Source organism: Ictalurus punctatus, chromosome 19 (genome assembly GCF_001660625.3).
Source record: "Ictalurus punctatus breed USDA103 chromosome 19, Coco_2.0, whole genome shotgun sequence".
In the NCBI taxonomy this organism is placed as follows: Eukaryota; Metazoa; Chordata; class Actinopteri; order Siluriformes; family Ictaluridae; genus Ictalurus; species Ictalurus punctatus.
Genome location: NC_030434.2, coordinates 7746943 through 7773604, shown reverse-complemented (window position 1 = coordinate 7773604; position 26662 = coordinate 7746943). Strand labels below are relative to the sequence as shown.

At 37.0% G+C, this 26662-nt stretch overlaps 1 protein-coding gene across 4 annotated transcripts; it reads left to right on the top strand.

Annotated features, from left to right (window-relative positions):
* On the top strand, positions 1-26494 carry tmem63a (transmembrane protein 63A). 4 transcript variants are annotated; one of them, XM_047162216.2, is made up of 23 exons: positions 1-332; positions 6332-6498; positions 8193-8272; positions 9757-9832; positions 9985-10022; positions 10253-10395; positions 10780-10831; positions 14642-14750; positions 14892-14962; positions 17429-17509; positions 17932-18058; positions 18366-18499; positions 19928-20101; positions 20211-20364; positions 20498-20604; positions 20728-20814; positions 21593-21652; positions 21785-21947; positions 22109-22214; positions 23973-24140; positions 24240-24355; positions 25093-25146; positions 25441-26494. In XM_047162216.2, the coding sequence occupies exons 2-23, from the start codon at positions 6340-6342 to the stop codon at positions 25564-25566; spliced, it is 2385 nt and encodes a 794-aa protein (XP_047018172.1). In that variant the 5' UTR covers positions 1-332; positions 6332-6339; the 3' UTR covers positions 25567-26494. The 4 variants fall into 4 exon arrangements, with proteins under 4 accessions (XP_047018172.1, XP_017350203.1, XP_017350205.1 ...); XM_017494714.3 differs by lacking the exon at positions 1-332 and adding an exon at positions 371-606; XM_017494716.3 differs by lacking the exon at positions 1-332 and adding an exon at positions 371-621.
* The last annotated feature ends 168 nt before the right edge of the window (positions 26495-26662 follow it).

Here is a 26662-nt window from a genome sequence, read left to right as displayed (position 1 = left end):
TTATTTTGCATACATCTGTTCATAAGTTTATACTGGCTTTCTTTGTTTATCTTCTCTTCCTGGTGTGATTTTAATTTACATTTTTGTCTAGTTTTGTTTAGTTTTTCATTTCCTTACCGCTGAAAAGCACTGTTAAGCCGGATGGGCGTGTGTAACGGACTCGTGACTAATATTTCACGTCTGGAAAAGCTCTGAAACCTTGGACGGGAAAAGGCCAGTAATCTTCCTGTTGTGCGTTTTTTCACCCACCCGCATTCATAAGAACCCGCCTCTTACGCGAGGATTGGTCGGTAGTCCCTTCCCACGGCACTCCGCAGCCAATCCAAGAGCAGGTACAGAAATCCTCTAAGCAAATCCTGAAGCAGGAGGCGGGGTCTGACGAATACGGGTGGGAAACGTAACAGCTCTAAAGTGAAACGTCTTTCACAATGCAAGCGGCTCTGTAAAATGTCTGCGGTGACGCGGGTGTGTGTTGTTGCCGAAGAAGTTTACAGAAGATAGCGGAGTGCAGTGAGAAGTGCAGTGCGGGGTTAGGAGCTGAGAAGTTGAGGTTTGTTTCCTGTGTTTGTATGCTCGTGTTGGTGTTCAGGAACGACCATAACAGCGGTACAGTTCACAAAGGTTGTTTATTATGAAAAGACTAGCTGGTAAAATGACAGGTTTTGCCTTAAATTGTTTTGATCCATACACCTGCTGCATTAGTGTTGTGCTTCATTAACGGCCATTCTGTATGCAGTTGCTCCTCAAACAGCTGTTAGGAGTTGTTAACAGATGGGTTGATATTTGGAGATCTTTTAATGCTGTTTAGGTTTAAACAATATTTACAGTACAGACAGAATGAATACTAATGCTTCTCTGATCTGATGAAAAGACATGGAAGGGAAATGAAAAACAGATGTGTCTCTTTTTGTCATATGACATACTGTATGTTTTTCCACATTGTCTACCCATTATATAGTTTAATTTAATTATATAGTTAATATAGTATAAGTTATACACTGTCTCTGCATTATACTGTCTATTTAAAGTGTCCCTACTTTATATTATTGAATGATTTCACACTGCGTTATGGTATTAGATGATCTCGGTTGACACACTTCATCGTCACAGAGTTTCTGAACCTTTTGTGGTGTCTCCTGCCAGCTCACAGAAGATAGATTGATGTGAACTAATTAAGAGCGGTTGCTTGTGTTGGGATAATTGTCCTTGAGACGTGACATTTCGTAACTGTGTCCCAACAACTCGAAACGTTCAGGAGGGGTGGGATATATTAGGCAGCAACAGTCAGATGTCGTTGATGTTGAAAACTGGACAAGCGTAAGGATCTGAGCCACTTTGACAATGGACAAATTGTGATGGCTAGGTCACTGGGTCAGGGAACCTCCATAACGGCAGGTCTTGTGTGGTGTTCCTGGTATGCAGTGGTTAGTACATACCAAAAGCCATCCATGGAAGGATAACCGGTGAACCGGCAACAGGGTTATGGGCACCCAAGGCTCATTAATGTGCATGGGGAGCGAAGGTTAGCCACACAGAAGAGCTACTGTAGCACAAATTGCTGAAAAATTCAATGCTGGCTCTGATAGAAAGGTGTCAGAACACACAGTGTAGCTGCAGACCGTTCAGAGTGCCCATGCTGACCCCTGTTCACTCCCGAAATCACCTACAATGGGCACATGAACATCAGAACTGGACCATGGCGCAATGGAAGAAGGTGGCGTGGTCTGATGAATCACTTTTTTTCCCCCTTTTACATCTTGTGGAGGACCAGGTGTGTGTGTGACACTTACCTGGGGAAGATTTGGCACCAGGATGCATTATGGGAAGAAGACAAGCTGGTGGAGGAAGTGTGATGCTCTGGGCGATGTTTTGCTGGGAAAACAAACTTGGGTTCTGGCATTCATGTGTATGTTCCTTTGACACGTACCACCTACCTAAACATTGTTGCAGACGTAAGTACACCCCTTCATGGTAACGGTATTCCCTAATAGCAGTGGCCTCTTTCAGCAGGATGATGCGCCCTGCCACACTGCAAAAACTGTTCAGGAACGGTTTGAGGAACATGCCAATGAGTTCAAGGTGTTGACTCGGCCTCCAAATTCCCCAGATCTCAATCCGATCGAGTGTCTGTGGGATGTGCTGGAAAAACAAGTCTGATCCACGGAGGCCCCACCTCGCAACTTACGGGACTTAAAGGATCTGCTGCTAACGTCTTGGTGCCAGACACCACAGCACACCTTCAGAGGTCTTGTAGAGTCATGTACTGGAGAACATGTACTTGCTTTGTTTTAAATATTTCAAATTTCTAAAAACTTCGGTTTATTTCCAACTTTAAACGGAATATATATATATATATATATATTATTTATATATATATATATATATATATATATATATATATATATATATATATATATATATATATATATATATATATATATATATATTATTTATATATATATATTGTTCACGCCATGTTAACTTTGTACAAAAGGTCAGATTTCCTCATGTCTAAGCACACGATCAGATGACACTCTGATGGATTTTATCTAAAATGGATCATATGGTTTTACACAAACTTGTGGAGTCCACATTGTCATCAATGCAAAAAGGGAACGTACCAAATACTAAAAAAAAATCCTGAATTTCATGTGAATATTTCAAAGATTCCACTTTTCACTCAAGTTGATGTCAATAATATACTTTGTAGTGAAAATTGTTGTATTAAATTAGAAAAGAATGAAAAATAGAAGTGTTTTCACTAGTGCGCTCAGACTTTTGGACCGCGCCGTATAAGTGGAGTTATGATCGTAGTGGATCCAGAGCTTATCCTGGTAATACTGGTCATGATGGAGACAGGTAAGAGGAATTTATATTCACCTGTCATCTCACTGGCGTGTGTTTGAGTGAGGTTGGAGGAAACCACAGTTTACGACTGAAAAGAAAGCAATACCAGTACTTTTCTGTGTGATGACAAATTTCTGCTTTCAGAGCACTAATATCACAGTTGAGAAACTCAAAATCAGTTCAGCGTAAAGGTCAGACAGTTTAGTTCTATGTCTACGCCAATGACTGTATATACTGTATGAGTGGATCACAGAGACACCTGCAGTAAGTTACCCATCGAAATAGAGAAATGCACTCTGCTTGTTCCATGGGTGGAGTTTGTTTAGAAAGAGTTGACTGGCTAAACGGCAAAGAACTCCAGGCTGAGGGTGTGTTAGAACAGTGTACAACACAACAGGGCATGGCTTTGCTGCAGAATTTGTGTTGGAAAGTGCGTGCTCATTCATGAGACTCGACTGTCATGTCCAAAACTGTCAATCATCCCGTCAACCATGCCCTTTTAATTATAATCAAATAACGCCTATAAATCTCATTCATTGTAAGGAAAAGTATTTGAAGAGATATCAAGGTCAACTGAACTGGACAGAACACTCTTCCCGAAAATAATTTGTATCGATGTGACTTAAAATGTATGTTTGAGTTCAATAATATGGGAATGGGTGGGGTTTAAAATTGTACTGCAGCCAGCCAATAGAGGGCCCCAGACACATTTTGGTTTAAATCTCGAATCCGTTCTAAGATTCCCACTCGTATATTCAATCATTGGTCTGTGCCTATAGTCCGTCCCTCCAGGATTTCGCGATTTTGTGATCACAGACCCAAAATTCCCACAGGTTTGCTGCAGATTTGAGCCAAGACACGTCATGTGACGTCATCACAATGCGCGTTCAGCCAAAGCCCTCTACGATTCACGTGTGTCGAACAGCTAAAAGGTCTCCTTTACCAGCAAACATCACTGTGAAATTGTGCATTGAATTGAATGAGGTATTTTTCTTCAACAGTCACAAAAAAAAAAAAAAAAATCTTGTATGGACTGTATAGTGATGCCATGAGAAAACCTACCTAGACCATTGACTGTTAAGCAACTGCTAAGTGTATGTTTTTTTTTTTTATATTGCCATCAGGCTGACTTAATGCAACATCATTGTGTTTTGATGTAATCAAGTCTGTGCATACATCTTGTTTCCGTATCACAAAGAGCCCTTTTTTCTACCAGTGGCACCCAGCTATATTGTAGTTTACAGTAAGAATCATTTTCAGACTTAAGTGTAAAAGAAATGTCAGTAGTTATGTGGGAAATATGATTCATGATCAGACTTGTGCTAATGAGCTGTTAGTTTTCCTGGGTGGTGCATAAGGACTATTGAAATGATGTTCATGCAGTTCACACCCTGAGGTTGCCAGATTTTTGTAGAGCAGAGCACTACAACAGACCCTTTTAAAACAAGCACTTGTCTTTAATTGCTAATGAAAATCCTGTAGTGATTAGACTGCTCCAACTACATAGTGAATTAGAGGATTTCAATTTAAAAAAATAAATAAAAAAAATCATGTAGTAACCTAATATATTGAAGTTGATTTTCTTGAGTAGTCCTAATGATAAGAAAGCAGCTTGCTGCTTCTCCACCTAATGGGAATTTTTTATGAAAGCTTCTTTGTATGTCAGTGTTGCATGAAAAACTGCACTGAAGCACCAGGACACTGGAAGACCTCAGGAATAATCCTAGCCATGTTCTGAAAAGAACCAGGGGGCCAGAAAGGAATGTATGCATGTCAACTGGTAGAGAACGGGGTACTTAGTTAAATAAGTAGTAGATAAATACATACATCCACTTCAGATTTACACACACAATGATCTTGTACGTACAGATATGAACAAAAAGTATGTATGCATAAGCATGAAAAGACATGTTTGTTGTGTGTCTGATTGCAGTTACAGCTTTGAGTCATTTAACAAGTTAGAAATAATTAGGTTTTTGCAGCATTATTGTTCAATTTTGGCCCATTCCTCTTGACAAATCATCTTCAATTCTCCAAGGTTACTGGAGATCTTAGAACTTAGAACTTAGGCCATACAAACACTAATTCTGAGTTATTTTGTCCATGTTTGGGGTTGTTGTCTTGGTGAAATGTCCATCTTCTCCCCATGTTCATTTTCTTGGCCAGTGAGATTGAATTCTCCTCTAATATATCCTGCTTCATTCATGTTTCCTTTGATGGCGTGTAATGCCTCAGTACCGTTAGCAGAGAAGCAGCTCCATAACACGATGCTCCCAGCACCGTGCTTCACTGTGGGTATGGTGTTCATGGGATCATGAGCGCAAGCATTCTTTCTCCAAGCACTGCGAGCTGAATTGTTAACGAAGAGTTCTATTTGTGATTTGTCTTTTGTTCCAAAAGAGTCCACGGTTTGTGTGAAAATTTTAGTCGTGCATCCCTGCGCTTGTTTTTAAGCAAAGGAGTTTTGCATGGGATGCAAGAGTCTATTATGTTGTAGTTCATTGCTTACTGTTCTCTGTGTAACTGTTTCTCCTGCTGCTTTCAGGTCCTCCTGCAACTCATTCTTTTTCCAGTCACTGCAGGCTTCTCTCTTACCTTCCTTATTATTAGTCTGAGAGTGTGACTTGAAATCTTGGGTGGTGCAATGGTCTGGTGACGATTTGTTCCCATGACATGGTTCCGTGAACTTTCCACTTGTATATTATTGAAAGAATTGTACTGACATGGATGTTTAAGGTCTTTACTATGGTTGTTAATAATGTGTCCCTTTAGGAAGCTCCTTCACCGTAAACATGAATGCTACTTGTTGCGTGAAGTCTTCCTACCCAATGGAAATGTGTTATTTTTTCAATTTGTAAAAAAATTTTGGGTGGATTTTTCCCTTATTTCCTCCCCAATTTAGTCATGGCCACCTATCCAGCAGCGCTCCCCTATCACATGACCGCTCCCAAACAGGGAGAAGGCTATCACGTGCTTCCACTGTCGCGTGTGAAACCAGCCGACCGCATCTTTTTAAACTGCTGCTCATGCAGCGTCAGGGGGCAGTGTAACGCACTTCGAGGAAAGTGCTATCTACCCACTTCTGCATGCATGATTCACAGACGCTCATAATTTGCTAGTGTCACTGTGATTAATAGCAGAGAGAGAGACAGAGAGAGAATGCAACCTTGAGAACATAGAGCACAAAGTCAAAACACATCAATGTGTGTAAATTTGAAGGGGCTCTATGCACTGGAAGTATGTTAAATAATAAAAACAAAAGTGTCCGAATAGCTCTTTCCTCCTTCACTCTAAATATCCCAGCTGGTTTCCCTAAAGAAATATTTCAGTACTTGTCATTAAATAGTATGTGCTCTTGTAAAAGCGATATTGTTGTAGAATTGTAGAGTTATTATACCATATATTGTTTTCGATAGCATTCCTAGTGCATAACATTGATCTAGTGCTAGCAATCTTACAGCAATCTTTTCATCCTTCTTTTCAGGAGTACTTATGGCTTCACCGGGGTGGGAGCGTTTCATGCCGCTGGTGGAAAATCACACCATGCGCTCGGACAACAGCTGCTTCAGTGCCACCCAGAACACGGTGCTGATGGGCGTGAGCTTTGGCGGAGTGCCTATTGTTTTGCTGCTGGACTTCCTCGTCTTCCTCGTAAGTTTCTAGTGTCTCTATTGAAAGTGTGCAGGAGAAAGAGAATGAAAATAATCCCTGAGGTAAATATAAGTTCGTTGTGATCATCCCCTACTGGAGTTGTATTTCAAAGCATGCCGTCTCAGTTTAATCCAGGGGTGTCAGACACAAGTCTCGTAGAGCTAGCAATTCTAGAAATTGGTGTCACGTTCATAATAAATTCACATCATAATGTTTTCCATTTCACAAATTCCGCATCGTTCACACGTATCGGCATCCTAAAGTCGGTGTCAAACAGATTCCCTTGTGGTAAAAACACTACAGGCCTGTACTGAAAGTATTTACTGTTTATGGCTGGCTTACTTATACCAGTTTCATACCATGCTTTGTACAATGTCCTCCAGAATTATTGGCACCCTTTGGAAAATTTCACAGAAATGATTGCATGAAAAGAACAATACAGACAGTAATTCATTCAAATAAAAGGTGCGGATATTTACCAGTGTTCTAACAAACGCTGCTACTTTTTAAAAACAACACTGTTTTGAATTAAGAATATACAGTATGTGGTGGACATTTTGCACCCCCATTTACTCGCATGAATAAGTTCAAAAATGTTTATGCTTTTAAATAAATGCCAAAAATGGTCATCATTTAAAAAAAAAAAAAAATATATATATATATATATATATATATATATATATATATATATATATATATATATATATATATATAAAAATTAGTATTTTGCATTTGTTCTTAGTTCCCTTGGATATAAATATGATGTTGCACAGACGTAAAGTCTCTTTGTCATCCATCACCGTGGGAAAGAATGCCAAAGAAGTTTCACTGCAAAAGATACAGATGGTTGAACACAATTAAACACAACCAGAGCAGTAATGAAAAAGTTTTCGACAGACAATAGACATAGTGTTGGACACATAAGCATACTGTCTTCCCACTCAGTCAGGTGAGGAAATAAAAGAGTAGTCCAGAGATCATAATTTAAGAATGACACATTTTAATGTTCAGTGTTTCAAAATCGCGTCTCAGACACCGCCTCCAACACAACAGGACAAAATTACGAAATAGAATCCATTCCCGGGGACAGTCTACAAAATACATCAATATACACATCATTTCTGAATTTCAATGTGTGGTATTGAAAGTGCAACTTGAATCACGTGCTGTGGTTAGATGAGACCAAACCGTTTGACCATGAACAGCATTTACATGTTTGATGAAAAAAAGAAGATTGCATACACGGAAAACACACGATACCTCGCTGTAAAATATGTTGGTGGACGATTCATGCTTTGTTTTGAGGCTGGTGGCTCAGGGACTTTTGCGAGGTTTGACTGTGAGTTCCACTAAACAACACAATTTATTTAATCCAAACTCGAAAGCGTAAATGAGAGACCAACCCGGTCTCTGAACTTGAACTTGTGGCCTGAATAAAAGTAAACAGCCCATTTAAACATACAACTTGGTGACATTGTAACAATGTCTTGGCCAGGAACTTACAGTATAGCACTGCTATAACTTATCAGAGTTTATGACCATTGTACATAAGGGTTGTGTATTTAAGAGTTTGTGTATTCAAGGGTTGTGTATTTAAGAACCACAAGGGCATTATTATTTTTATTATTATTATTATATATTCTTTGCAAAGTTAGAATATTTGTCTGATGGCTCTTAATTCTGCATTTCCACAGGTGCTGCTGCTGGTCTTCTCTTGTATCAGGAAGAAACTCTGGGACTATGGGAGAATTGCACTAGTAGCGGAGGCTGAAGGGTGTGTAATAACACTGTGTAAATATCATGACTTTATATAGTGCCACAAAAAAAGTATTTGTCCCCTCCTTGATTTATTACATTTTTGCATATTTGTCGTGCTTAATAGTTTCAGATCTTCGAGCAACATCTAATATAAGACTAAGACAACCTGAGTAAATGGAAAACACAGTTTTATATGACCACTTTATTTATTGAAAGTTATTTTATTGTATTTTATTAAAATTTATTGAAGTTATCCAACATGAACTGTGTCACTTTAGTTAGTTAGTTAGAGTAACCCTTAGTTACTCAATCACCCAGTTAACCAAATTTCATTGATAATTGGGTTCAATTAGACTAGAGACACCCAGGTTTGATTACTGCCAGTCCTGTTGAATCCTAACACCACTTAAATAGAATCTTTCCAGCAATTGGAAGTAGGCTAAAAGGTCTCAACATGCAGCACATAAAAGAAATTCTAGAAGAGATTAAGAAGAATGTTACTGAATTATATCAGTCTGGAAAGGGTTACAAAGCCACTTGTAATGCTCTGGGACTCCAGCAATACCAAAATTGGTACTGGATGAGTTGGCATAATTGACTGAAGCAGGAATTCTGCTCTCTACCAGAAAATCCTGAAGAAGAATGTTCAATCATCAGTCTGTGATTAAGTGCAGTTGTGTTATGCAGCAAGACAATGATCCAAAGCATAAGAGCAAGTCCACCTCTGAATGGTTCAAAGGAAGCAAAATTTAAGGTTTTGGAGTGGCCTACACAAAAGCCTGACTTGAACCTCATTCAGATGCTATGGCAGGACCTTAAAAGGGTGGTTCATGCTCAAAAGCCCTCCAGTCTGGCTTAATTAAAGTAATCCTGCAAAGAAGAGTGGGCCACAATTCCTCTACAATGATCTGAAAGTCTGACCTGCAGATTAGATGCTTATTAGAAGCTTTTGGTTGCAGTTGTTGCTGATAAGGATGGCACAACCAGTTATTATTTTTAGGGGCGGCAGTTACTTTTTCACAAGGATGTTATAGATGTTGCATAATTTTCCTTCATTAAATGAAATGATCGTGTTTCCTCATGTTCATCTTGTCTTATGTTACATTTTGTATGAGGATCTGAAGCCATTTAGTGTGACAAATATGCAAAATTATGGCACTGTATATACAAAACTGTGTATAATTTTGAGTCTGGACATTTAGTGAGTTTAGTCATTTAGTTTCTGAGATCTTTTAAGAGCTGATTAAGATTGACACACATTTGCCGTATCTATCTATCTATCAATCTATCTATCTATCTATCTATCTATCTATATATATATATATATATATATATATATATATATATATATATATATATATATATATATAAAATTTGCATATAGAATTCATTAGAACAGTCATGTCACATCAGTGGCAACTAAATAAGGTTTAATGGTGCATATAATTTGCTTTTATGCTGCTTCAAATAAATCAAAGTAATGACCCTTGGCAATTGCAGGTTTAATGAGATTTCTAAACGTCGTTATGGAAGGATGACATCATTCATGTCCAATGAGGAGAGTGACCATGAGAGGGTGAGTTTGGGTATCTATCTATCTATCTATTTCTCTTTCTCTCTCTCTCTCTCTCTCTCTCTCTCTCTCTCTCTCTCTCTCTCTCTCTCTCTCATGATCATCATTATCCTTATTATATAGATTCTGTGTGATGTCATATTACTTTCTCATAGGGATTATGCTCTTGGATGACCTTCATCATCACAATGGAGTGAGTTGTTTTTTTTTGTTTTGTTTTTTTTTTGGTCTAAACACACAAACTGGAACATAACACACAAGCCGAAAGTTCCTTCATGTGTGCTTTCATGCCATCAGCGAGTCATACATCCAGTGTCATTTACATATGATGTATATTCAACCTGGTTGGGGAACTTTGGATGAATATTTATGTGTGTGTGTGTGTGTGTGTGTGTGTGTGTGTGTGTGTGTGTGTGTATGCAGTGAAACAGTGGTGAAAGAGAGGTGCGGGGTGGATGCTGTGCACTATCTGTCATTTCAGCGTCATCTTATTTTTCTCCTGCTCATCGTCTGTGTGCTGTCTGTTTCTGTCATCCTCCCAGTCAATCTGTCTGGAAACCTGCTAGGTGTGTAATACTCGCGTTTGTACATTTGGTACGTTTTTGAGAGCAAGTACTCATACAAGATTCAGCATCACACATAGTTGAATAGATGTGTGAAGAGTTTCTCGCGTGTGATGTAAGTAAGTGGATGTAAGTGGTTAGGTAATCTGCAGAGATCTCCACGCTGCAACTATATTTCCTTTTCCTTTATTGAGTTCATAAGAAGCAGTTTATTCCTTATATAGAAATGTATGAGATGTGCAGAATGATAAATAAAAAATAATAGCAAAAAGGAGAAATATCTGCAAATATGGTGATGTGTGTGTGTGTGTGTGTGTGTGTGTGTGTGTGTGTGTGTGTGAGAACTGTTAGACTGTGAACACATAACTGAAATCTGTTCTGTTACAGGGCAAGATCCGTATAATTTTGGCAGAACAACCATTGTAAATCTTGAGAATGGGTAAGTAGGCTTGCGTATATGTGTGTGTGTGTTTGAGCAAGAGACCTTACTGTGTGCAATTATGTTTCTTAAAGTGTAAAAAACATTCTTCATACCGCTTTTAATTAGTAATTCGGAAATGATGTAGGTTTTTATGATGTAAATATTTGTGGAGGCTTTGCAAACTCACACCTCCAGGGCTGCGGTTTTATTCTGAGCTCAGCTTCCTGTTTGTGTGGAGTTGTAGAAATTTGTGTTTCAGCGCGTTCCTCTGGGTCTTCTGGTTTCATTCCACTGTCCACACAATATATTGGTAGGTGGATTGGTTATGCTGAGTTGCCCCTAGGTGTGACTGTGTTAGCAGGGGAACCTGCAATGGACTGGCGTTTGATCCAGGGTGTATTCCATGACACCATGGTAAAGCGCTTCCTGAAGACAAATGAATAAATCATGTTTGGAGTTTCACTATTCTAAAATTAGTAGGAAGTGTATTATTCTTACTTCCTCGTGTGTTCACCCGCAAAATGTTCTCAGAGTAACTACTTTTGAATAGAATCACTTCTGAATAGCTCTTAATTCCATATTTATGGCAATTTTGATATTAAATTCTCATTATATGCACTTATCTCAAGGTGAACAGCATTAAAACATGTTTCTTTAAGGTATTAAATACACATGTGAAGGCCCAACATAAACCCTTGCTAAACCATTTATAAATTACATATGAAGAGCAGAACAGTTCCACAACCTGCTATGACTAGTTTCACTCAGCACCCAACAGTTTAAGAACAAAAGTGGAACAAATGAATGTTGCATTCAACCTAGCGGGAAGGCGGAACTGTGATTATGAGTCAGGTGTAATCAGTGTTATAACATTGTCCTAATATGTCCGTTTTGTTGATTTAAAGCTATATACAGCGTAACTCTTTTAAAGGTAAGAAGTGCTACTTTGTTTACTGTTCATGCTGTGAGCAGCCATGTTGAACTTTCTGAGCTCAGAGTTGAGACCGTCCCGAGTTCCGGAGGGGGGCGTTTCTTTCGTTCTTCCTAGTCGGAGGGCAGAAATGACAAGTTACGACCATTAGTCGAATGTATTGTTGAGGCTCAGCAATGTATGGCTGTAACTGCAAACTACCTTTGTTCATTGATGATGGTAATGCTGTTAGAAGTGACCTGCCTAGATACCTGCCATATCATGCAATAGATCACAGACACAAAATGCACTTCCCTGAGAGCTATTTTTAAAGCAAGAATTCAATTCGATTCGGTGACGGTGGTGAGGAAAAACTCCCTAAGATGTTAAGAGGAAGAAACCTTGAGAGGAACCCGACTCAGAAGGAAACCCGTCCTCATCTGGGTAACGACGGACAGTGTGAAAGTAAAGGACAGTTCATTATGGTTTTAACATGAGGTCTTTGTTGAACTAGTCCACTGTTCACTAAAGGAGAGCTGAGTGTAAAACTGCATGTGGTAATTGCAGTCTCAAGGCCATCGTAGCAACCGTAGTCCCAGCACCACAGCGAGAATGTCCATGTGGAATTGAGGTCCAAAACCATTTCCATGGTACTTTAAGCGGTACCATCCTCAGCAATCTCCAGTCTGTTGCTTCCAGTTGATGAGAGCTCCATCCAGAGGTAGGGTATTAGGATGGATCAGGCAGGTCCGGAGAACAGAAAGGGTCAGGATCACTGGCATCTCCATAAAATCATGTGTGGCTCAACAGAACTAGAAAGGCAGAGGGAGGTAAAGAGAGGTATAGATTATCCATGATGGATAAGACTGTAAAGTTTGTGTAACAGAAAGTCTAGTCATGGTAGGCTTGAGTAAACAAATACGTTTTAAGCCTAGATTTAAACACTGAGCCTGTGTCTGAGTCCCGAACACTAATTGGAAGGCTGTTCCATAACTCTCTCAGCTGTAAGAGAAAGCTCTTCCCTCTGCTGTAGCCTTCGCTATTCGTGGGACCAACAAATAGCCTGCACCTTTTGATCTAAGTAGGCATGGCAGTTCATAAAGACCAAAAGTTCGCTTAGGTACTGTGGCGAGACCGTTTAGTTCTTTATAGGTCAATAGTAGTATTTTATAATCAATGCGAGATTTCACTGGGAGCCAATGCAGTGTGGATAAGATCAGGGTGATGTGGTCATACTTTCTGGTTCTAGTGAGGACTCTAGCAGCTGCATTCTGCACTAACTGGAGTTTGTTTATGCTCCTACTGGAACATCCAGGCAGAAAGACATTACAGTAATCTAGTCTAGAGGTGACGAAAGCATGAACTAATATTTCTGCATCATGCAGTGACATAAGAAATATACTCTTAGAAATATTTCTGAGATGAAAGAAGGCTTTCTTAGTAATATTATCTACATGAGCATCAAATGATAGACTGGAGTCAATAATCACTCCAAGGTCTTTTACAGCTGCACATGACGAAGCGGAAAGTCTTTCCAGCGTTAATATGCAATCAGAAAGTTTACTTATCGCTGCACGTGGTCCCAGTACAAGTACTCTTGTCTTGTTAGAATTAAGTAAAAGGAAGTTAATAAGCATCCGACGTCTAATGTCCTTTACACATTCCTCAACTTTACTAAGCTGCTGTCTGTCCTCTGGTTTCGCTGAAACATACAACTGTGTATCATCAGCATAACAGTTGAAGCCAATTCCATGTTTATGAATAATTTGACCTAGAGGTAGCATATATAAAGTAAAGAGCAGTGGGCCTAAAACAGAACCTTGTGGAACACCAAATTTAACCTCGGTATGCATGGAGAAGTCTCCATTTATATCTACGAACTGATAACGATCGGTCAAATAAGACCTGAGCCAGGGGAGGACTGTTCCCTTAATGCCAACAACATTTTCTAGTCTATCAAGGAGAATAGTGTGGTCTATAGTATCAAAAGCTGCACTAAGGTTGAGTAACACAAGCAAGGAGACACAACCCTGATCAGAGGCCAGTAGTAGGTCGTTTACTACTTTAACTAGCGCTGTCTCTGTGTTATGATGACATCTAAATCCTGACTGATACATTTCATGAATGTTGTTCCTATGCAAGTATGAGCATAACTGCTGTGCTACAACCATTTCTAATATCTTGGAGATATTAGTTGAGGTCAGGTTTTTTAATCAGGGGTTTGATAATTGCTAGTTTAAATGATTTAGGAACATAGCCAGTGCTAAGGGAAGAATTGATTTTTTTTTTTAGAAGGGGTTGGATTACTCCCAGAATAATGTGTTTAAAGAAACATGTAGTGACAGGATCTAGTATACAAGTTGACGATTTTGCTGAAGAGATTAATGAAGCTAGTTCGGTCTCTCTAAAGGGAGTAAAACATGATAAGAAGCCATGATGATGTTCCCGGGATAGGGACGCATCACCATGAACAGTGCATGCTATGTTGTGATGTCTGTGAATGATATGCAATCAACCATCAAACACTGTGGTCCTTGTTAGCCATTTTCAGATGAATGCTCGTAGTCAGAGGTTAATCCCTCTATGTTTTAATTTATTCAGTCAATTACAATGATTTCAAATTAAAAGTGGTACAATATGAGTTTTTTAAATCCAAAAAAAGAGTCCAAACTCTGAATAGTGATGCATCTCCAAAAGAAGTCATGGTCTTATCATCTAAAATCAAAATTCATAGACTTGTCTCCAGTTGTGTAAATAGTCTTCTGAAAGCTACGCATAATGTGCTGTTTTAAATTTGCATTGATGCAGCAGATTGGAGCATTACAGAGGGAAATCTAATGGCTTGACTTTAATAGAATTATTGTATCCATGTATATCCATTTAGTGAAAACTGAAGTCTCTGTGTTCTTGCTTTTCAGGGATAAACTGCTATGGTTGCACACAGTGTTTGCAGTTCTATACCTCATCCTCACGGTGGTACTGCTGAGACATCACACCTCCCTGATGAAAGGCACCAGAAGAGAGACAGTGAGTTGAGTGTGCGCACACACACACACACACACACAGACGCACACACACACACACGGACACACACAGACACACACACACACACACACACACACAAAAACATGGATTATTTAACATTTTAGTTCTGCTTTTTTCATCCAGGCTAGAACAACGCTGTTTGTATGCTCCATCCCTCCCACCACCACTGAAGACAGTTTAAGGGTTCATTTTACGTAAGTGCAAAAACTTCTCAGCATGTGCCAGTGAATAGTTCTTTATCTCGAGGGCTGCTTCATTTCCACCAGTCATTTCAAGTAATGGCAATCAATATGCATTGATAGCTCAGCGGTTAAGACATTGGACTTCTGATTGGAAGGTTGTGAGTTCAAATTCCAGCACCGCTAAGCTGCTGCTGCTGTGCCCTTGGGCAAGGCCCTTAAACCATGACTGCTCAGTTGTATAAAATAAATGTAAATCACTTTGGATAATGTAGGTTGCTTTGGGTAAATGTAATATATTATATATATTATATATATTATATATATTATTATTATTATTATTATTATTATATATATAAATGTGATATATTTGGATAAATGTAAGTCGCTTTGGATGATGCTGTAAATGTAAATACCATGAGGCTTATAAAAGCTTCAAAATGTTTGACCTGTGATTTTAATTTACATTACACCTTCATTATTGTTGTTGTTATTTTTATTATTATTATTATTATTATTATTATTATTATTATTATTATTATTATTAGTAGTAGTAGTGGTATTATTAGTATTATTATTATTATTACTATTATTATTACTATTACTATTATTATTATTATTAGTAGTAGTAGTAGTGTTATTATTATTATTATTATTATTATTATTAGTAGTAGTAGTAGTAGTGGTAGTAGTAGTAGTGGTGGTATTATTATTATTATTAGTAGTAGTTGTAGTAGTAGTAGTAGTAGTAGTAGTGGTGGTGGTATTATTATTATTATTATTATTATTATTATTATTATTATTATTATTATTATTATATATAAATGTGATATATTTGGATAAATGTAAGTCGCTTTGGATGATGCTGTAAATGTAAATACCATGAGGCTTATAAAAGCTTCAAAATGTTTGACCTGTGATTTTAATTTACATTACACCTTCATTATTGTTGTTGTTATTTTTATTATTATTATTATTATTATTATTATTATTAGTAGTAGTAGTAGTAGTAGTAGTAGTAGTAGTAGTTGTATTATTATTATTATTATTATTATTATTATTATTATTATTATTAGTAGTAGTAGTAGTAGTAGTAGTAGTGGTATTATTATTATTATTATTATTATTATTATTATTATTACTATTATTATTAGTAGTAGTAGTAGTAGTGTTATTATTATTATTATTATTAGTAGTAGTAGTAGTAGTGGTAGTAGTAGTAGTGGTGGTATTATTATTATTAGTAGTAGTAGTTGTAGTAGTAGTAGTAGTAGTAGTAGTGGTGGTGGTATTATTATTATTATTATTATTATTATTATTATTATTATTATTATATATAAATGTGATATATTTGGATAAATGTAAGTCGCTTTGGATGATGCTGTAAATGTAAATACCATGAGGCTTATAAAAGCTTCAAAATGTTTGACCTGTGATTTTAATTTACATTACACCTTCATTATTGTTGTTGTTATTTTTATTATTATTATTATTATTATTATTATTAGTAGTAGTAGTAGTAGTAGTAGTAGTAGTAGTAGTGGTATTATTATTATTATTATTATTATTATTATTATTATTATTAGTAGTAGTAGTAGTAGTAGTAGTAGTGGTATTATTATTATTATTATTATTATTATTATTATTATTATTACTATTATTATTAGTAGTAGTAGTAGTAGTGTTATTATTATTATTATTATTATTATTATTAGTAGTAGTAGTAGTAGTAGTGGTAGTAGTAGTAGTGGTGGTATTATTATTATTATTAGTAGTAGTTGTAGTAGTAGTAGTAGTAGTAGTAGTAGTGGTGGTGGTATTATTATTATTATTATTATTATTATTATTATTATTATTATATATAAATGTGATATATTTGGATAAATGTAAGTCGCTTTGGATGATGCTGTAAATGTAAATACCATGAGGCTTATAAAAGCTTCAAAATGTTTGACCTGTGATTTTAATTTACATTACACCTTCATTATTGTTGTTGTTATTTTTATTATTATTATTATTATTATTATTATTATTATTATTAGTAGTAGTAGTAGTAGTAGTAGTAGTGGTATTATTATTATTATTATTATTATTATTATTATTATTATTATTATTAGTAGTAGTAGTAGTAGTAGTAGTAGTAGTGGTATTATTATTATTATTATTATTACTATTATTATTATTAGTAGTAGTGTTATTATTATTATTATTATTATTAGTAGTAGTAGTAGTAGTAGTAGTGGTACTATTATTATTATTATTATTATTATTAGTAGTAGTAGTAGTAGTAGTAGTAGTAGTAGTAGTGGTGGTAGTAGTGGTAGTAGTAGTAGTGGTGGTAATAGTACGTACATAGCACAATATAGTACCAAATACATGTCCAGTCTTTTTTTCTCTCTCTCTAAAAAGCCAGGTAATCAGAAGAATGTTCGTGTTATCATTAAATCTTTCTTTCCCCCTTTTGTTCTCTTGTACATGCAGAGAGGCATACCCAACCTGCGAGGTGAAGGATGTTCGTTTATGCTACGATGTGGCTAAGCTGATACACCTCACAACTGAAAAGTAAGGAAAACTCTAGAATATCTTCTCTTTTTTTTAATTTATCATTGTTTTGCTGCAACGATGAAACTCAAGATCTATTTTGATATATTTTTTCTGTTATTTTCCACACAAGCAACGAGGAAATATGTGTTTTCTCACATCCTTATCTCGTTGACTTTTCACATCAGTAACCGTCACCGTTTTTCTTTTCTTTTTTAAAAACGACCCTTGCATGCACTCACTTAGGTGGGATAAAAAATGAATATGATTCCCTGGCCTCAGTTCAGTAATGTGCTGGAATGGTTATGCATTGCATTACAGTCTAAAATTATTAGCCTGATTAAACCGGTATACTGTTCATATTCCATCTCACAAGGATAACAAAATGTTTCAGAAGAGTTCATTTGATTTTTTATTTTTTTTTCTTGGATGATCTCACACAGGAAGAGAGCGGAGAAAAACTTGCTGTATTACCGCAAGGTCCTTGACTCCCAAGGGCAGCAGGAACTCATCAACCCCCGGCCTTGTGGGCATCTCTGCAGCTGCTGCACATGCCTAGGGTGTAATGGGGTAACATGGACTTAACTATTAGTGTATATTATGAAATTGCAACTTCACTGGACCAAATGGGAAAATCATATGCAATATGAGGGGCCAAGCCAGAATCCAGAGAAAAGCTGCTGCTTAATATTCTATATTATAATACATAATGTTTATGTTCTTATTTCATAATGTCTTGGAATTCTGTAACATAGGTGTACAATACAAACCTTTATACAATGTATGGCACCATTGAAAACACTAATGTTCCTTACAAAGAGCTGTGACTCAAAATATTAATAAGTGGATGCGTGTTTGTGTGTGCGTGCATGTACAGATTGATGCTATAGAATACTACAGTTCTCAGTTGGCTCAAATTGAAGAAGAACTGAGAAGGCAAAAAGACAGTAACATGCAGCGTCCACTGGGAATGGCTTTTGTCACGCTCCAGACTGAATCCATGGCAGCTTAGTAAGTATTCATTTAACAGTGTTTATTGGTGCAGTGAGCAAATGAAGGCTGTTTTTGTAAAAATTGCTCTCAGTTGTGTAAATTTCTACACAATGTCCTTCAAAGGGAAACATACCAAATTGTTTTAGGGCCACTGTTTAATTTATTTTTTTTTTACACATATCAATCATAATAAATTCATTCTACACATCAGGGCAAAGTTTGTGTGTTAAAATGAGGGACGGTGAGAGTTTGGTGAAGTTATTGTCTCTTTGGTTGATGGAGAAATCATAGGCAGTGAAAGGGATGCCATTCAAGAGGGTATATAGTTGCACAGGAGCCATTGAGAATCAAATTTATCGATCTTGAAGGAATGGAACTCCGGCGCATTCGGCATAGGGTCCCCAGTGCATTATGGCATGTAGATGATCAATCTAAGCCTTATGGCAAGTCCATATGCCATAACGCATTGTATGCTCGATTGCTGTACTAAGTGCACCAGAGTTACAGCTGTTACATCGCAGATGTTGCCATTGATTGTTAGTATACTCATGGTTCTTTCTTCTAAATATACTTCTTCTTTCTTCTAAAAATACTGTGTTCATTTTAACATTCATCACTCATCATTTTAACACAATTATGCTCTGATACAATTTTGCCATAGTATTGTTATGACTTTATTCTTGAAATATAGTGACTTTTTTAATACAACTTTGATTAATATGATATTTCAGTAATACTCAATTTGTTTCTCATAATGTAAGATATTCTGACTTTTTTGCTCTCAATATACTAGGACTTTTATCCTTGAAATATTCTGACTTTATTCTCAAAATCTTGTTTTGTTTACATTTTTTAAACAATGGCCCTAGAACATGCTACCACATCAGTACTCACAATTTATTTTTTATACATCAAATATGGTGCTTATAAACCAGTGTTTATTCCTCATACCGAGTGTGCACTGTGTGATATGTCTATTGTCCTGATACACAGTGATTTTTGCAGTTGGTCATAACAAGATTGGCATTTAGAAAACCCAGCAATGCTTAAAAACATCTGACGAAAGTACATTGTGTTTCTTTCTGAATTTTGTCCTCTGAGTCCTTTAAACATTTTTGAATTGTGATGAACTAATTGGTGCTGTAAAATCTACAAGTGCTTAAATATGGTTGACAGAAGTATATTATTTTTGCGGGCAGTCTCAAGAATGAAACATAATTAACGAGAAAAGATCATAGAGACCGCATCATGCGTTTTCTGACCACACCACATTATTGGTTTGTTTTTTTTTAGCAATTATTCTGACAACAGTCTGCGTTTATTAGTGTATTAAAATATTTATGAGCCGTGAGATCTCTCAGAAGGAATTTCTGATTACGATATGTGTGCCGTCCCCTCTCACTCTCTCTCTCTCTCTCTCTCTCTCTCTCTCTCGTCCTCTCTCAGCATTCTAAAAGATTTCAATGCTCTTGAATGTGGAACTGGGTCTCAGGAAATGGCAAGAGTGAGAAAAATAACATGTGGCTGTCATAGGGAGCCTCAGCCTTCATCCACTAGTGAACAGCTGAAAGTAAAAAAGTGGAGAGTGAGCTATGCAACCCATCCAAATAACATCTATTGGTATAATAATTATTAACTGCATTTCTTATACAATGTTGTACTTGAGTTGTTTCTTTTGATGACTTTTCTGTAATATCTTCTATCTTCCTAATGTCATTTTCTCTCTCAGGGAGAACCTGTCGATGCAGAGCTGGTATTGGTGGTCTCGATATCTAATGCTGAACATCTTACTCTTCATTCTGCTCTTCTTCCTCACCACTCCATCGATTATCATCTCTACTATTGACAAGTTCAATGTCACAAAACCCATCCACTACCTAAATGTGTGTGACTGCACAATTGCACTGTAGCTCACATCTGCACAAACAGCACATACTGTGTGCTACAAATGTGTTCTTACACTGTTGATGGTTCCTTCTGTTACTTATATTTCCTGTTGTGTATCTGATCCACCAGAGTGCTATCATCAGTCAGTTCTTCCCAACTCTGCTCCTGTGGTCCTTCTCTGCACTATTGCCCACTATAGTCTACTATTCTACACTGCTGGAGGCCCACTGGACAAGGTATAGACGCGCACACACACACACACACACACACACACACACACACACACACACACACACACACACACACACACAAACTCACTCTTAGACATACAGAAATTAATTGGAAGACTTTGTGCCTAGGTCGAGTGAGAATATGAGTATGATGTACAAGCTTTACATCTTCCTGCTCTTTATGGTACTCATCCTGCCATCGATGGGCCTCACCAGGTTAGACTTTATCTTCTATATCAGTTCTGTTACACCTATTACATACATCATTCTATTCTATTCTATTGCTTTACTTCACAGTTAGCATTCTATTCTGTTCTAAATAAATTGTTGTGTTCATTAAATTACATTGAACACACTATTGTATTATATTGCAACGAACATTCTATTCTATTCTATTACATTACGATAACATACAATAATATTTTGTTACATTACATTCCAATGAGCATTCAGTTGTATTTCATTCTGTTTAGTTACATTCGCTTCTATTTCCTTTTCTTCCCTCCTTCTCATTAGTAATCAAATTAAATAATATGTGGGTGTTTCAACACCGTAACTGTAAATATTCTAACATAAATATTCAGTTAAATTTTTTATATATATATATATATATATAAGTTGTCATTACAAACAAAGGCGTCTTCTCGAAGTATTAAATAAATTTCAGTTAGTGTGTTCAGTACTTTTTTCCTGTGTCATTCCTCTTTATTACACATAACTTAATTTATGGACTTTAATGTTGTGAATTCTTTATATTTCCGGATTTCTTGAGTTAATACTGAAGTCTGGTGAAAATTTCATGTGAATAGCCTCATTTTATATATATATATATATATATATATATATATATATATATATATATAGGAAATACATTTACGGAAAAAAATATTGCCACGTTCAATACATATTTCCCCCACTGTATTTGTATATTTATTTATTAATTTAACAATATTATTACATTACATTATTGCATATTGTTCCTTTCCACTCACAGTTTAGATGTGTTTTTCCGATGGCTCTTTGATTCTCAGTCAGAGCGGAAGCTGAGATTTGAGTAAGTTAAGCTTGGTGTTCTCTGGTATTTACATCGTTACCTTTACACGACAACACCTTTATATTATTTTATTGATGTTGTTATAAAGTGTGACACATAACAATAATTGATGATTCTTCATTTTTGCCACAGGTGTGTGTTTTTGCCAGATCAGGGCGCGTTCTTTGTGAATTACGTGATCACTGCTGCGTTGGTAGGTTCCGGGATGGAGCTGCTCAGACTGCCGAGTTTACTGCTCTACACTGTGCGCATGGCTCTTGCACGTTCTGCTGCAGAGAGGAAATATGTTAAACAGGTAAATGTATGACTCCTGACTTATGTTACTTAGCGAATAGCTTTGAGATATTCTCCATCTGCTGATCCTAATATATCAATGTATGATGTTTATTGCAAGTGTTTACTGTATTATATACTGCACCTTTGGTGACAAACATCATCTCTGTTTGTTCTGTGAAGAATCAGGCATACCAGTTTGAATATGGGGCAATGTATGGATGGACTCTGTGTGTCTTCACAGTCATCATGGCCTACAGCATCACCTGTCCCGTTATAGCACCATTCGGTAAGAGAAGTGCGCTCTTTGCATAACAAATATGAGCGCTGTGTGATGAGTAATAAGGTTGACTCAGACAATTCTAATGAAATACTCTCCCATTTATCTTCCTCTTCAACCCATCCTTTTGCATGTAGTTAGACCTGTGCTTATATGGACAAAAACTGCAATAGCCCTTTGGATGTGCACAGCTTTAACCATGTTTGGAAAAATAATAGTCCATAATTACAGGGATATTGCATCTGTAATTGTAATAATCAAACCAGTTGTAAGGATAATCAAGGGCAGCTGTAGGAGTGCACTAGTAAACAGATGTAGAACGATTATAAATTTACTTTTGGCCTGAACCATTAGAATTCATTTCGCAGCACCCATATTATGGTCCAAAACAATTTTTTGTTAGGTCTTACTTACAATGCATGCATAAGTCATGTATAGATGTTGATGACTCATGATTTATTCAATCACAGGCAGTTTACACTCAGGTAATGGGGCATAATCATTTGTAGATGGCATTATGGTTTAATAAGTAAGTAATACATGCGTATGTTTTTATTCATGAGAAGGGCTAAAGGTACACTGAACTTGAGAAGATTTACCAATGAACCTGAAAGTTTCAAACATATAGCATCTAGTAAGGAAGTTGCAATTAAGTTTCGTTGTAAAAGGACACTGAAGATGCTCTATACTAGTCTGTTCCATATACATTTCCATTACCTGTCTATATAGGCGGGTGAGTTAAACAGTGGACATGTTATTTTAATCCGTTAATATAGCAGTTCAGCCTCTACCTGCTTTTCACTCAAAGTGGGCAGTGACAGTGTGGATAAGCATCTGCCAGATGACATTTCTTTTATTTTTATCGTTACAATAGTGCAGATTCGTACACAAGTCCTGGATTACAGAGAACCTGAATAAATACCTCTTTGTGCTTCAGTTTCTGGGAGGAATGTATGACGTACGGTAGATACTGTGTTTGCGGACCATCATTTGTGGCCAGACAGTCACGATGGGTCAGTATTACGTGGCTGCCACTTGTAATTTAGGTTGAAATCGGCTCAAATTTTTCTGCTGCCACGTAGCGAAAGTCTTACCTGCTCACGGCCCCACAGTCCCTGTATTTTTTACCGCTCCCCTTTTAGAATGAATGGGCACAACATTTCAGATAAAAGATTCTAGATGGCAAATTCCCATTCAGTGTGCTCTTACTGTAATGACTATCAAAATGGCCACTATATACAAAATATATATATATATATATATATATATATATATATATATATATATATATATATATATATATAAAATGCGTGTGTATAATATTAGAGCGAGAGACTGTGTGCGCATTGTGTATTGACTTAAACTTGTACTTGGGCATTGGTCTCATTAAATTTATTCTTGCTCTTTACGGAGAGTTTATAAGAAATTATATTTGTGTTGGCCTTTTCGCATGCATGCATTTTGACAACAAACAGCTTAATCATTGGCGAAATGCACAAATGAAGCCAACTAATTGAAGGACAGGCTTGGCCTTGAAAAGGATTTGATGTTTTCAGTCTTGGACTTGACTCGGTCTCACTTTTATTTGGACTCGATCTTGGCTTGGCCTCGACCCTCTTGAGACTCGGGCTTGACTCGATCTCTGCTAGTCCTGATCTTGTAATTGTCTTGGACTTGGTGGTGTTGACTACAGCCCTATTCCCTACATCACACCATACAAACAAATTTGACATGTTTTACAAATACAGTGTCTGTGTACATATGCAGGTTTTCTGTATATAACCTTGAAGTACCTGGTGGACAAACACAATCTGTACTTTGCGTACCTGCCTGCTCGCCTCGACCGACAGGTACACCTGGGAGCTGTCAATCAAGCCCTTGCCGCTCCAATCATCTGTCTGTTCTGGCTCTTCTTCTTCTCTGTGTTGAGGACAGGTAAAACCCATCCATCAAACAATTATTTTATTGTAATAACTTCTGACAATTTTACCTGTAACTGTTTTGACTCCCTATATGTGTGTTTTTGTTTTTCAGGATTCATGGCTGCCACTTCTCTCTTCACGTTGGTGGTTCTGTGTGTGACCATTTTCATTGGCATTAGTCACACATGCTTTGGCCACTTCAAGTACCTCAGTCCTCATAACTATGTTGTAAGATCATTTTGTGTGTGCATATATTTACTCCCTTGTTTACTCAGGAAAAATGAACTGTAAAATGCTAGCACTACAGGAAAAGTGTGTCTTTCATATCAGTCATTTTTTAAACAATCCTTTTCTCTTAGGAATAGTTTGATTACGATTACTTGGAACTACGATATAAAATATAAGTGGAGGCCTAGGAAAACTTTTTCTTTTTTCCTCCTCATAATCTAGGCTAAGATCACATTGAGTAAGGATCCAGTTGTGTGCTAAAAAAAAAACAGTCAGTCTGTCTAAATACTGTATGTCTTAAACGTTGTTATTTCCTCACATAATGAATGGCACATGTTCCCAGGAGTGGCTCTGGATCCACTGTGCTTTATCCTGATCAGGACAAAGCTGTTACTGAAAATGAATACCTTTTACCTTTTGTTGTGATACATGCAAAAAAGAAAAAGAAAAGAAATATATTTCAGTTAAGGGAAGCTGTAGTTCAGAGCCTCATCTAAAGTAAAAATATATATATATTTTTTCAATTAATTTTTACATTTTCTCATTTATAACAAGCAAAACACAGTGATTTTTTTCAGTTTTCAATTTTCAGTTCCTGATTTGTGTGTGTGTGTGTGTGTGTGTGTGTGTGTGTGTATGTGTGTGTATGTGTGTGTGTGTGTGTGTGTGTGTGTGTGTGTGTGTGTGTGTGTGTGTGTGTGTGTGTGTGTGTGTGTACGTTCTCACATACTAAATAGGTTAAGGACAAAGATGAAGACTCTGATGCAACTTCAGAAAGTTCCACTGGCTCTGTAAGTTCCCACTTAGTTCATTGAGTCCACTGCTGGTTTATCTGTTCTCTCTCTTTCTCCCTCTCTCCATCTCCCGATCGTACACACCCATACTCTCTCTCACACACACACACACACACGCATTGCTCTTTTTTGCTGTGAAATGAGAAGCGTTATGAGGAAACAATGCTGCTATTCTCAGTGTCCTATAACAGATGGAATTTCCCTTTTACTTCCCTTTTACCCTTTTCTTCAATAAACCTTGTTTATTTTTGCCAAGTCATGTAGTAAACCATGCGTTCGTCTTTTTTGCAGGTGTACCTTCCCAAGGTTATGTACCCTGAAGATGCCTCCGAATCTCCTGCGGTGGTCAGCCAGCCCCATTCATACGGAACTACGGACACAAGCCCAGCTGTTCTCAGCACGCAAGAACTGCAGTGAGATTAGGACACTTGACATGGCCGTCAAGCAACTAAAAAGCAGTCTAACGTTCACGCCTTCATGCACTTAATCTACAATGCAAGCCGGACGGTGTAAGAAGCTGAGATGACGGGGGTGTGACGCTTGACAGAGTATACAAAGCGGACCTGAAATCTGAAATTAGTCATGGTGTTAATATTTTAATGATGTCACAAAAATGTTGTTTCCAGATGTGGGGTGTCATATTTATGAGTTTTAAAACAAGGAACATGAGTCAATTTTTGATACATTACTGAAGGATGAGAGCAGACCTGTCAACAAATAGTTTGTACTGCCAGTCCAGAGTTGTGTCATAACGATTTACTATCACAGCGTGTGACACAATTATTTAATGCCATCCGCTCCTATAAAGTTGTAAGTAAATATTATGATGTCTTGAAAGCCATGACATCAGTTTGTTTGGTTTTCATACCGTTACACCCCAGACTGTGACCACATAACAACAAAATGGACACTTTGTAGGGCTAGAATAAATTCAGGGATGGTGGGATGGGATTGTTTGATTATAACTATATACTCTGGGGTTTTCTTCTTCATCAAGAATGGTTTACTCAGTGCTCCAATGAAGGGCGTAATCCAAATGTTGCTCAAGCCTTTTGGAGCTTTTACCAAGGAGAAGAAGCCAAATAAATCATGTCTGTTTGTCTTTGGGTTAAAAGTTACTTTGACCAAATGAGTTCATAGGCTGAACAGCTGTGTTAGAAACGACTGATTACATTTTCTATCAGTGTAATGAATGACGATTGAATTTTTTTGTGTTATGTTCATAAATAAATGAAAATCAAAGGTATTATTAGAAAATGTAAAATTATAGTCGGACATGTTCTGATTTGATATCCTGCTTTTGAAACGGTTTGATATTCTACGTTGATGCTTCTAATATATATATATATTAAAAAAAATCTGATTTCTGAAAAATACACTGTACGAGTTTTATCCATGCTGTCGTATGCTGTCGTGTGCGTGCGCGCGTGCGCGCTCGCTCCTTGACTCCTATACCATTCTGTAAGATGATAAGTGCTAAAAGTGCTCATTTGAAATACACTCTGTAGATGGC